Raw genomic sequence first — 13,566 nt, 5'->3', positions numbered from 1 at the left:
TGACTAGCGTCCTACATGCACCCATGGGGATCCCGATCACTGCAATTTGTGGTTGACAGTGATTTCCAGCCTTACCACAGTCATGTGTGTGTGAGCACCACAAAAAAGGGATATGACCTCTGACGAACACTGCAAGCCAAACCAAGTTGAGTGTTACTGCCGGAAAGTGCAACCACTGGTGATCACATGTATGATTATTCAGGGAGCTCCGCTGAGCTCCACAAGTGAGCCTAAGTGTGGGCCTCAATGCAGAGTGCTTACAACTAAAGGAAATGTAACACTTGGCAAATATCATGGCTGTGTGTGAACATCACAGCCTGACCTGCAACCCCAAGCAAGTACCAGAGCCAGGTGTATGAACAACAAGCAACCTCTGGTCATTACAACCACCCCAAGGGGAAGGAGATGGGGTTGCAAGGAGGCAATTCAGGGAGGGAAGAAGAAGAAAAGAAGTCTACTAAGTGTTGTGTGTGTGTGTGTGTGTGTGTGTGTGTGTGTGTTTGAGACTCCCACTCAGGATTTTCCAACATACAAAACAATTAGACTACCACTGAGCTACATCTTAGTGTCTGGCATGTACGCATTTCTTAGCTATGATCACAAACTCTCCAAATTTAGACAGAAACAAGTTGGTCTGGGAATATTTCAGGGGGTGGCAATTCCAAAAATAGTATAGTGAACCTAGTCCTCAAAATATTAACACTCGGGCCAGGAGAGATAGCACAGCGGCGTTTGCCTTGCAAGCAGCCAATCCAGGACCAAAGGTGGTTGGTTCAAATCTCAGTGTCCCATATGGTCCCCCATGCCTGCCAGGAGCTATTTCTGAGCAGACAGCTAGCAGTAACCTCTGAGCACCGCCGGTGTGACCCAATAAAAAAAAAAAAAAAACAAAAAAATTAACACTCAAGTGAACACTCCTAAACTTATGAGAACCAAAAAAGCCCCAGAACAACAACAACAACAAAAACCCCTCAGAATTCACTTGAGTCATTGTACTTCCTGAGGAAACTTCCTACCACAAACTGAAGTTCTAAGTTCTTTGTTCTTTTTTATTTGCTATTTCTTTGTATTAATGTGGGCTGTTTAGGTGTGAGGCCTCCTCCTGTCTGGGGTCTGGCCAGGAGACTTTAGTGTCACTAGTGTTCATATATATCCAGTACCATATTCTTCTTTGGGATTCAACTTTGGTTTGTAGTTTCTGCCCTTCCCTGAATGGTACCAGAGATTGAACGCAGGGCCTCATAAGTGCAATGTACATAAAGTTGAGAAAATCTGGGGGTTGGAGAGATACTGCAGATGTGGTAGACTTGGGTTTGATCACTGACACCCCCAAATAGTCCCTTTAGCACTACCAGCAATGATCTTTGAGCACAGAGCCAGGAGTAAGCCCTGAGTATTACCAGGTGACTCCTTGCCCCACTAAAAAAAGATGAACTTAAAGTACTGTATTTGCTGGCGTATAAGACAACCCTTCAACCCATGAAAAACTTCCTAAAAGTCAGGAGTCATATTATATGCTGGTATACGGCATGCTGAAACTTGTTCCAGCTTCAGGGATGAGTGATCCGAACCCCTCTTACTTTTAAGAAATAACTTACTTTTAAGACTTTTAGGAAGTTTTTCATGGGTTGAAGGGTTGTCTTATATGCCGGCAAATACGGTAAATTATGTGACGATATCAGACTCCATTGATTATGGGCTGGGAAACTTGTAAGAATCATGTCTTCTGCTTTATAAAGGTCAGAGAAGTGGAACAGGAACAATGACATGAACTGACAGCCATAACTGAATGGAGCAGCATTAAGCTGCTGAAGTGAAAATGAGTATAGCATGGACAGAAAAAAGGAACCACAAAAAGATGACTTAAGTAAAAATTTACTCACTGATTAAATAATGCTGGGCCAGAGCCATAGCACAGCAGGTAGGACATTTGCCTTGCACACAGCCGACCTGGGACCGACCCAAATTCGATTCCCCGAATCCCATATAGTCCCCTGCCAGGAGTGATTTCTGAGTGCAAAGCCAACCCTTGAGTCCCCACCTCCCCTCCAAAAAAACCCTAATTAAATAATGTTGATTTCTTTTTTTTACACAAAATAAAATTTCTTTACTTTAAAAAAAAATTTGAGCACATTCCTAACTCTGGGATTTTTTTTACATGAAATAAAAATTACTTTTTTTTTTTTTTTTGGTTTTTGGGCCACACCCGGTAACGCTCAGGGGTTACTCCTGGCTATGTGCTCAGAAGTCGCTCCTGGCTTGGGGGACCATATGGGACGCCGGGGGATCGAACCGCGGTCCGTCTCCTAGGCTAGCGCAGGTAAGGCAGGCACCTTACCTCCAGCGCCACCGCCCGGCCCATAAATTACTTTTTAAAAAATCTGAGCACATCCCTAACTCTGGGTGACACATTTGTTTGGTTAGTATTTGGGTCACTTCCAACAGGTGCTTAAAAATTACTCCTAGCAAGCTTGGGGGACATTATGGGATGCCAGGGATAATCTGGGTCTGCCATGTGCAAGACGAACACTCTACCCTCTGTGCTTTCACTGTGGCCCTGGATACTAACTTTAATTCATAGATTATTACAAGCTAAAATTCTTCTAAGAAAGTCTGAAGTCTAACATCAAATAATTTTGGGGGTCAAAACTTCTGATTGTACATAAGATCAAAAATAGTGTTATAGTAGGAGCTAGTGAGCTGAACGTTAGGCTAGAAGTTTGGAGACACTTTGTTTTATAATCTTGTATGTCTTGTTCTTGGTTTCAATTTCTTTTTCTGTAAAATGAGGAGGTTGGACTAAAAAGTTGCAGTTTTGCAGTTTCTTTCAGCTTTAACATTGGGATTTTCATCATCTTTTGGGGGTCTCTATAAAAAAAAGGAAAACATGGGCCCGGAGAGATAGCACAGCGGCGTTTGCCTTGCAAGCAGCCAATCCAGGACCAAAAAAGGTGGTTGGTTCAAATCCCGGTGTCCTATATGGTCCCCCGTGTCTGCCAGGAGCTATTTCTGAGCAGACAGCCAGGAGTAACACCTGAGCACCGCCGGGTGTGGCCCAAAAACCAAAAACCAAAAAAAAAAAAAAGAAAAACATGTGCCCATCTCGGAATGGTACAAAATGTACAAAATTCTACCGAATGTTAGTGAAATAGTCTTAGATTGAGCTCCCCAATAATTAGACCCTGACAATCATTTTAACTTCTATACCAGTCTCAGAAATCCTTCTTGTTATTCTTGTTCTCCTCCTACTCCTTTTTTTTTTTTTTTTTTTTTGGTCACATTTGGCAGCGCTCAGTGGTTACTCCTGGCTCTGCACGCAGAAATCACTCTGGATAGGATCGGGGACCATATGGGATGCAGGGGATTGAGCCTGGGTCTGCTGCGTGCTAGGCAAACATCCTACTTGTGCTATCGCTCTGGCCCCTTGAGTTTCTTCTTTTTTAATTTTTTTATTCCCTTTTTCTTTTTAAATTAAAAAAAATAGAGATAGCACAGCAGTAGGGCATTTACTTTGCATGCAGCTGATCCAGGAGGGACAGTGGTTCGAATGCCGGCATCTCATATGGTCCCCCGTGCCTGACTGGAGCGATTTCTGAGCAGAGTCAGGAGTAACCTCTGAGTGCCAATGGGCGTGACCCCAAAACCAATATATATATATAGTTAAGCACCATGATTACAGCATGTTTGTAGCTGGGGTGCAGTTATAAAAATGAACACCATCAGTGCAACCTTCCCACCACCAATGTCCCTTATCTCCCACCCTCTCACACCCCTTCCCTGTATTTGAGACAGGCATTCTATTTCTCTCACTGACTTTCTTAATGTATATGATTAAATAGCATGTATTTGTATCATTAGATGTTATTAAGGGTTTCTGTTTCTCATACGATATTCAACTTGGGAGGGGAAAAAAATCCCCAAAGACACGACACACATTGCATCTTTTAGTGGGGAACCAGGAAGGGAAATAACAGAGAGGCTCTAGGTAAAGGAGGAATCCCTGCATCTCTGTCACCTCCTCCTGCATATGACAAAAACAAGTGATTTTTTGGTTTATTTGTTTGCTTTGGGGCCACACCTGGCAGTATTTAGGGCCTATTCCTGGCTCTGAGCTCTGGTATTGCTCCAGTAGTGCTCAGGGGAACATATATAGTGCTAGGGACTAAACAGGGGACTGTATTTAAGGCAAGCATCTTACAGGTTGTACTATTTTTCAGGCCTTAGTAGTTAACATCTCACAAAACAGGCACTGTGCTGAGCTTATATATTGTTACCTCATTTATTATTTTGGGTCCAAATCCAGAGGTGCTCAGGGGTTAATCCTGGCTGCACTCAGAAATTATTCCTTGGGGTGCTCCAGACATTTTGAAATACTGAGGATCGAACCAGGTAAGGCAAGAACCTTACCCACAGTACTATACCTCCAGCCCTATTACTTCACTTGATCCTCACATCAATCCTATATGGGAAGGCATTATGGGGGCTATTCCAACCTCCAAGCTCCAGCCCTGCTCCTACGTGGCTCCTGTTGGTGATGGAGATAAAAGTCTAGGCAGGGATCAAACCCACTTCCAATATGCAATGCACTTAGTCCCTTGAACTACCACCTGTGTGTGTGTGTGTGTGTGTGTGTGTGTGCGTGTGTGTTTTGGGCCACATCCAGTGGCACTTAGGGGGTTACTCCTGGCTCTGTGCTCAGATAAGAAATCACTCCTGGCAGGTTCGGGGGATTCTATGGGATGCTGAAAATTGAACCCAGGTTCGTCCTACGTCAGTTGCATGCAAGGCAAACACCCTACCTGCTGTGCTATTGCTCTGGGCCCCCTCTGTCCATTTTATTTATTTCTTTTGGTTTTTGGGCCACACCCGGCAGTGCTCAGGGGTTACTCCTGGCTGTCTGCTCAGAAATAGCTCCTGGCAGGCACAGGGGACCATATGGGACACCGGGATTCGAACCAACCACCTTTGGTCCTGGATCGGCTGCTTGCAAGGCAAACACCACTGTGCTATCTCTCCGAGCCCCTCCATTTTCTTAATATCTATTTAGTTGTGGAATAGAGGCAGAATACTTTCTAACACCTCCTAACTGTGGCCATTATGGGTCACATATTCTATTCCTGTATGCTATTGAAGTGGTTTTCTTATTTTTCTTCCCATTTTTGGACCACACCCAGCAGTGTTTGTTGAGCAATCCTAGAAGAGCTTTGCATTAAGAGGTGAGAAGCATCGAATCCAAGTCATCTGCGTGCAAATGTGCAAATTAGACTAGATGCTCCGGCCCATGCTGAAATTGTTTTGGAAAAATCTAAAAGCTGAAATCCATTGGGTTGTTTTTTTTTTTTTTTTTTTTTTTTGGCTTTATGTTCTCAGACTCTTGTGTCTTGTCTCTCTGGTCCTTTGTCTTCTATTTGAAATGCGAATGAAGACAGGCCAGGTTCCTGGGACTTTGCCTCTTTTTTATTTCCACAGAGCTGGTGCAGATGATGGCCGTTGTCTGGAGCTGAGGCTGACATTTTGTGTGGAAGACTCGAGGTCGGTGCCTGTGGCGTCACAGAAACAATACAAACCAGCTGTGGGGCTAACTTGCCTGCAGGGGTGGGTGCCTGGAAGCTGAGTGTGCTGGGCTGGCCTCTTCAGGGAAACACAATCTCTACCTAGGCCCAGATGCAGGAATCTGTCCTTCCAAGTCGAGGGGGGCCCAAAGCCCAGGAGGGAAGAGGCCGAGGTCCTTCGAAGCAACGTGCACTTGGGCGCTTGACCTTGTCACAATCTCCTCAAGACCTTTTTTTTCCTCAGAACCTTTTTTCCTCCTCAGCAAAATGGTGGCTTCACCTTGGGTGAAGATTCCAGAAGTTTCCTTCCCCTCATCGATTCATAAGCAAAGTCCTCCTCTAGAGAGAGAAAAAAGCTATAAACAGGGAGATTCTGAGGCAGTGGCAGCTCGTCGCGTCGTCCTTTCCTTGCCTCCCTTCTCCTTTCTCCTCAGTTCTCTTCTCTTCTCGCCTCAGCTTCTTTCCACTTCCGCTTCCCGCCTCGCCTCGCCTCGCCTCGCGTCGCTCTCTCACGCTAAGGTCACGCGGCGGCCCGGATTGGGGAGAAAAAAAAAAAACACAACCAATGTCCCGGGCTTGTGACGTCACTGAGGGGCGGAGCCTCCAGGGAGAAAGTAGGCGTGGCCTGAACGCAGGCGGGGGAGATAAAAACAGTCCGGGAGTTGTGACGCTCCTAAGAGGGCGGGGCCTCCAGGGAAAGAAAAAAAAGTGGGCGTGGCCTACGCGCAGGCGGGTATACTAAACGTCCCGGGGTTGCGACGCTCCTAAGAGGGCGGGGCCTCCAAGGGAAAGGAGAAAGTGGGCGTGGCCTACGCGCGGGCGCGATTAATAAACGTCCCGGGGTTGCGACGCTACCGAGGGGGCGGGGCTTCCAGAGCGAAAGTAGGCGTTCCCGGGGATTAAAAAAAAAAAAACAACTGTCCCGGGGTTGTGACGTCGCCGAGGGGGCGGGTTCTCCAGGAAGGAAGTGGGCGTGGCCTCGCACGCGGCGCGTGCGCAGTGGGCGCGGCGCGCGAGGAGGCGGAGGTGGCGGCGGCGCAGCCTGAGGAGGAGGCGGCGGCGGCGGCGGCGCGGCGGCGGCGGCGACGGAGGCTTGGGGGGGTGGGAGGGGGGGCCGCGCGCGCGGGAGCCGAGCGAGCGAGCGAGCGGGCGAACGCGCGAGGGAGTTTCTAGCATCGCGGCCCCGATGCGGCGCTGAGGGGGGCCCCCACCCCGGGGCCTACGTCTCCCTCCGAGTCTTGGAGCCCGGGCCCGGCGGCGCGGCGCGGCGCGGCGCGGCGAGCGAGAGCGAGAGCGAGGCGGGCCCGCGGGCGTCCGTCCGCGCGTCCGTCATGGAGGGCATGGACGTGGACCTGGACCCCGAGCTGATGCAGAAGTTCAGCTGCCTCGGCACCACCGACAAGGACGTGCTCATCTCCGAGTTCCAGCGGCTGCTGGGCTTCCAGCTCAACCCGGCCGGCTGCGCCTTCTTCCTGGACATGACCAACTGGTGAGACAGAGACCGAGACACACAGAGACAGAGAGCCCAGCCCGCCTGCTTGCCTGCCTACCCACCCACCCAGGGCCTGGGGGTCCCCCATTCACCCCTCCCAAAGGGGGGAAGCAAGTCAAGCCAGGGGGTGCAGGCCTGCTTGCTGGCAGGCGCAGAGAGGGGCCCCCCAATATCTAAGGAGGAGAGGGGGCCTCTCCCACCACCACCCCACCTCTCAGGGAACCCCTGGAATCCCCCTTCACTCCCCGCCTGGGGTTCTGCATAGAAGTCGAGGCCCTGGTGTGGGACCCGCAGACAGGGGGAATCCGAATTTGGGGAGTAGGGAAGGCATTGGGGGTCCTTAAGGGGGAGAAGTTTGGACCCGAGGCCGCGTGCTCACGCTGCTCTGCATTCGAGAACCAAAAGGGGGGGCCCAGGAAGTGGCAGGCGGGCAGGCAAGTCCTGGAAGGAAGAGTTAGTTGTGTGGGGATATGGGGTGCCCGGGGCTGGGAGCCTCCTTGGTGGTGATGGTGGTGTGAAGGCGCGTCCTAAGACCTCATTTGGCGTTGGCTGATGTTGGGGGACAGGGAGATCTCCACTTGGGCCGGGGGAATCAAGGCTTCTTTTTTGGAGGCTCCTTGGAGAAGCCAGACTTGGGTCCCCAAGACCACGCGTTTGCCCCCTCTTGCTGGAAGGAGTGTTTCTTGGCTTTGGCTGGCGGCCTTGAGTCTGGTAAGGAAGTTTTTTATTTTTCTACCCCCTTCCTCGACGACGAGAGGTTGTTGAGTTGGGGTGAGTAGGACGGTTTAGGCCCTTGGCGTTCCTTGAAAAGGACTTTGGGTGAAGCAACTCACCTTACTTCTTTCCTTTGGTCCCAAAAGTCGCGGGCTTGAGTGCCCTTTGCTCTCTCTGTTGGGCATTTGGTCCCCTGACCTGTAGAATTTTGTTTCTTTCCTCTCCCTTTCACCCCCTGTCTCCTGAGAAGGGGCTGGAAGTCTCCCCTTCATGCCTTCCTCCTCCAGCCCTTTGCCCAGTGATACAAAATCAGTTTACTGGTGGGCAAGCGGTAGCTCAGGGCACACCTGGGATGTGTGATTTCTCCCCAGACTAAAGGATGTTCTTATTCCTTATTCTGCTGCTGCATTGGTGGGTCTTAATGTTGACAGTTCCATCAAGAGTGAGGTTGAGTTTTTGATGTCTGGAAAACTCCACAGTTCAATGCCCCAAGTTTTTAGAATGAAATAAGGGTCTTTTGTATCTTTGATGTCCAAGATCCTCCCAGGTAGAGACAAACACCATCCAAGTTTCTGAAGGCCTGGTTAGGGGATTAGAGGAGAGAGACAGAGAGCATGAGAAGGTGATGCTACACTGGTGAAATTCAGAAGTAAAGCTAGATCTTGAAGAGGCTGTAAGCTTGCCAGCCCTTTTTCCTACCTCCAGCTCTTTTTCTTCCTTGTTTACACGAGTTGCAGTTTAGGAAACTTGGCATATTTTGCTGCCAGTTTGCTGGGGGAGGATCGTAATTTCTCACTTTATGAGTGGTACCATTTAAAAGCCCTACTATGTTTTCAGTTCTTTAGAGTTAGCATTTATTGGAACAATTATGGCTGCAAAACCAGTGTAATGGATTTTATATGTTTGAGGTGTGTGTGTTCCAACTGTCTAAGATTGTCTTCCCGTGTTGTAAAAGGTGAGACCCAGTGTAGCTAAGTTGGGGGGAAAACTTAAGTTACATGATTTTTTTTTTTTTTTGGTTTTTGGTTTTTGAGCCACACCTGGCAGTGCTCAAGGATATTCTGGCTCTGCGCTCAGAAATCATTCCTGGCAGGTTCGGGAGACCCTAGTGCAGGGATTGAACCTGGGTGAGCTGTGTGCAAGGCAAAAGCCCTACTCGCTGTGCTATCGCTCTGGTCCCATCATCACACACTTTTATTTGAAAAATAAATGTATTAAACTCAAAGACACATCTGCATGCATTTTGATTGTCTTGTTATCTCTGTGAACAAAGTGTGAAACGTTTCTGAGCAGAGGAGTAGACCATTATAAATGTATTCTTGGTTTTAAAGCATTTGGAATTTATTAAGTGGTAATTCAGCTTTAAGCCACATAGCCTTAATTTTTGGTTGGAGAAGTTATGGTCTTTGTTTTTATGATAAAATGAAAAATCTTGAGTTAGAAAAGTCAGAATGGCTATTTTTCTTATGAGCCGTTTAACTCCATAAACCAATATTGTATTTTGATCTCTGTGTTGACCTGGCTAAATTTGACTCCTTAGATTTCAGGTTTTTTTTTTTGTTTGTTTTTTTTTTTTGTTTTTGTTTTTGTTTTTGGGCCACACCCGGCGTTGCTCAGGGTTTACTCCTGGCTATCTGCTCAGAAATAGCTCCTGGCAGGGACACGGGATTAGAACCAACCACCTTAGGTCCTGGATCTTCTGCTTGCAAGGCAAACACCGTTGTGCTATCTTTCCGGCCCCTAGATTTCAGTTTTTAATAAATACTCACCATAATGAGTAAAATCTGTGCTCATGGGCAAAATGTTTGTGATGTTTAAGTAAATATCAGGAGCCTAAAAATTGGTTTTAATGTCTAATTTTGGAAACTATTCAGAAGTCCTAATATAGTTTGGCAAAAGATCTTTCAAATTACTGTGGCAAACTTGTTTTTGACATGATTAACCTTCCTGTGACTTCATGAGTGCCTGCTTTGGGTTGGAATGAATAACCACTATTCAGTTATCTAATGGCTTAAGAACTAATAAATTTAAATCAGTATTTTTATTTTTATTTATTTATTTATTTTTTTGGTTTTTGGGTCACACCCGGCAGCACTCAGGATTACTCCTGGCTCTACGCTCAGAAATCGCTGCTGGCACGCTGGGGGGGGGGGGGGACCTTATGGAATGCCGGGATTCGAACCACAGACCTTCTGCATGAAAGGCAAACGCCTTACCTCCATGCTATCTCTCCAGCCCTAAAATCAGTATTTTAAAACGGAGGCCATGGATTTTCATTTGATTTTTTTTCTTTTTTCGGTGAGGGTGAAGCAACGTTGTTTTCATTGTAACTTAGAAAGTTGTGAGGGGAGTGCCAGAATGATGGTAGAGGGGGTAGAGTGTTTGCCTGGCATGTGGCTGACCATCTCCAGCATCTCCTATGGTCCCCTGAGCACTCCTAGAGTAATTCCTGAGCACTTTCTGGGTGTGGCTCAAAACAAAACAAAGGTGGGAGGGGAGAGAAAGGGAGAAGTTGGTGTTTGAGAGTGAACACTGACTTAAAAGCAAAGAAACAGACAAGCAAGTGAGAGTGTTCATGAATTTTCTAAAATTAAGCCTTTGCTTTTGGAAAGTAAGCGTTCATATTTTGCTGCCAGTATAAGAACTTTCTAAGAAGCTGAGTAAAAAATAAATTGGATATTTTGGCCTGATAAATCATGTATATTATTCCCATACCTTTTTTGTTGTTGTTTTAGTCTTAAATTGGGTGAGCCTTATAGTTTAAAACCAAGTCTAGTTTCAGTTTCACCAATTTTTTCGTGTGGTGTTTATACCTGAGTTGGCAGCCATGTTTCTGGAGATTGATGGAATTCTGCCTTCCTGTACATTAAGTTAAAAAGTTTTCTGAGTTGGTCCGAGGGTTGTGTGTTATTGTTAAGCTGTTTAACTTTGTCTCCTGCTCACGCCCAAACTTGACTAACTGGGAGTTTTGGGGCCAGAGAGATAGCATGGAGGTAGGGCGTTTGCCTTTCATGCAGGAGGTCATGGGTTCGAATCCCGGCGTCCCATATGGTCCCCCGTGCCTGCCAGGAGCAATTTCTGAGCCTGGAGCCAGGAATAATCCCTGAGCACTGCCGGGTGTGACCCAAAAACCACACACACACACAAAAAAAGTTTTCTGGGGGGCCGGCAAGGTGGCGCTAGAGGTAAAGGCGGCCTTGCAAGCGCTAGCCAAGGAAGGACCGGGACCGTGGTTCGATCCCCAGGCGTCCCATATGGTCCCCCCAAGCCAGGGGCAATTTCTGAGCGCTTAGCCAGGAGTAACCCCTGAGCATCAAACTGATGGGTGTGGCCCCAAAAACCAAAAAAAAAAAAAAAAAATAAGTGTTCTGGGTGTGGGGAGGAGGAGACAGGGACCCAGCATCCAGAGTCACAGCGAAAAGATTTGGAGATTTGTAATAAATTTTTATAAGTGAAATATTTTCCGAGAGAAACTATTTTGAGTGCATATCTGGGCTGTGAATTAAGAACTTGAAATTTTCTTCTTTTTTGTGGAGTGAGGTGGTGTTTGGAACTGTGCCCAGTTAGGCTCTTGTCCCTGTACTCAGAAATTGCTCCTGATAGGGCCCAGGGTATTGGGATTGAACCTGGGTCAGCTTTGTATAAGGCAAGTGCCCTGCCTATTATACTATTGCTATGACCCTAGAACTTGGAATACCTTGGTGTTTTTTTTTTTTTTTTGAGGGGGGAGGGGCATATACCTGGCAGTGCTCGGAGGTTGCTACTGACTCTGTGCTCAGAAATCACTCCTGGCTGGCTTGGGGGACCATATGGGATGCCAGCAATCAAACCCGGGTCTGCGGCGTACCAGGCAAATGCCCTTCCCACTGTGCTATTGCTCTGACCTAGAACTTGGAATTTTTTTTTTTGCTTTTTGGGCCACACCTAGTGATGCTCAGGGGTTACTCCTGGCTATGCGTTCAGAAATTGCTCCTGGCTTGGGGGACCATATGGAATGCCCGGGGATCATCCTAGGTTAGTGTGTGCAAGGGCAAACGCCCTACTGCTTGTGCCACCGTTCTGGGCCCATAGAACATAGAGTTCTTTTTTTTTTGGTCATACCTGGCAGCACTCGGGTTACTCCTGGCTCTCTGTTGGCAGGCACGGGGGCCCATATGGGATGCCAGGATTCAAACCACCGTTAGTCCTGGGTTGGCCACTTGCAAGGCAAACTCTCTACCACTGTGCTATCTCTGGGACCCAGAACTTGGAATTCTTAAGTGGAAGCTGGCTTTTGTTTATTCTAGTTTCCTTGCAGAAATACATAATCCATTCAAGATTATTCTTGGTTCACTAAGGTAGGAGATTTGCATAATACCTTATTAGAGTGTTTATTTTTCTATCTAGAATCATGTCAAAATTATATCTCATTAAACTTAAGCTTTCTCTCTCTTTTTATTTGCTTATGGTCTTGTTGGAGATGAAGAATATCTAACAGCCTCCTTAAAGTGTCAGAAATCTAACCAAACAAAAAATTTTAGACCATTTATATATATATATATATATATATATATATATTTTTTTTTTTTTTTTTTTTTGTGGTTTTTGGGTCACACCCGGCAGTGCTCAGGGGTTATTCCTGGCTCCAGGCTCAGAAATTGCTCCTGGCAGGCACGGGAGGACCATATGGGACGCCGGGATTCGAACCAATGACCTCCTGCATGAGAGGCAAACGCCTTACCTCCATGCTATCTCTCCGGCCCCGACCATTTATATTTTAAACATTCCATTGTTTCATGTCTTTTAAGGAGGAGCAGCAGTAGATTTACAGATATTTTTCCAAGGAGACCAGTAGGATTAAAAGGATAGTTTACATATGATTAAAAAAAATGGTCAGGTATAGATGACGGAAATCACCCTTCGACCAGTTTTGGTGGTGTTCTTTTGTTTTGTTTTTTTGAGTGTTTTTTTGGGGGAGGGTCACCTGGAGGTGCTCAAGGGTTACTCCTGACTCTGTGTTCAGAAATCACTCATGTGCTCTCAAGACCATATCAGTGGCTGGGGAGCAAGCCCAGGTTGACTGCATGCATGACAAATAATTGCCTTCCCTGCTGTACTATTGCTCTGGCCCTGTGACCTGTTTTGTGTATAGTTAAGCATTATGTAAGATTTGTGGGGGCACAGTTGGAACTCTCAGGTGTTACTTCTGGTTCTGTGTTCTAGAGTCACCCTGGCAGTGTTCAGGGAAGTACTGAGAGTGCCGGGGATCAAACCCAGGTTTGGCTGCGTTCAAATCAAGCCTTATTTATTATCTTTCTGGTCCTGTATTGTATAAGATTATGAGCTCACTTTTCTCCTTTAAAATCATTTCTGGGCCCGGAGAGATAGCACAGCGGCGTTTGCCTTGCAAGCAGCCGATCCAGGACCAAAGGTGGTTGGTTCGAATCCCGGTGTCCCATATGGTCCCCCGTGCCTGCCAGGAGCTATTTCTGAGCAGACAGCCAGAAGTAACCCCTGAGCACCGCCAGGTGTGACCCCCCCCCCAAAAAAAACCCCCAAAAATAAATAGATAAAATTATTCCTCTCTAATATGGTTTCTGAGTGGGTTCTTTTTTCAGTGGGCTGTCTTCTCTCTCACCCACCCCCGCCAGCTTTTAGGGCTTACTCCTGGTCTCTGCATTTAGGGGTCACTTCTGGTGGATTTGGGACTGTATATATGGTTCTCTGAGGATTGAGCTCAAGTCAGCTGCATGCGAGGCAAGTTGCTTACCCATCATTGTACCAGCCTAACCTGGAAACATTTTTGTAAAATAATGTCCTGTTGACTTT

The 13,566-nt window shown here is 47.0% G+C and overlaps 1 protein-coding gene across 1 annotated transcript in view; it reads left to right on the top strand.

Moving 5' to 3' along the window:
* Nucleotides 1–6,845: 6,845 nt before the first annotated feature.
* Nucleotides 6,846–13,566, top strand: part of ILRUN (inflammation and lipid regulator with UBA-like and NBR1-like domains) — a 107,173-nt gene continuing 100,452 nt past the window's right edge. The window contains exon 1 of the mRNA XM_049765280.1: nucleotides 6,846–7,041. Coding sequence (XP_049621237.1) covers nucleotides 6,884–7,041 — 158 coding nt within the window. The 5' untranslated portion in view covers nucleotides 6,846–6,883. The remainder of the gene's footprint in view (nucleotides 7,042–13,566) is intronic.

The sequence above is a fragment of the Suncus etruscus genome, chromosome 18 (assembly GCF_024139225.1).
Source record: "Suncus etruscus isolate mSunEtr1 chromosome 18, mSunEtr1.pri.cur, whole genome shotgun sequence".
Classification (NCBI taxonomy): Eukaryota; Metazoa; Chordata; class Mammalia; order Eulipotyphla; family Soricidae; genus Suncus; species Suncus etruscus.
The sequence above is the reverse complement of the archived record's forward strand: the minus strand, read 5'-3'. Positions and strand labels throughout refer to the sequence as shown.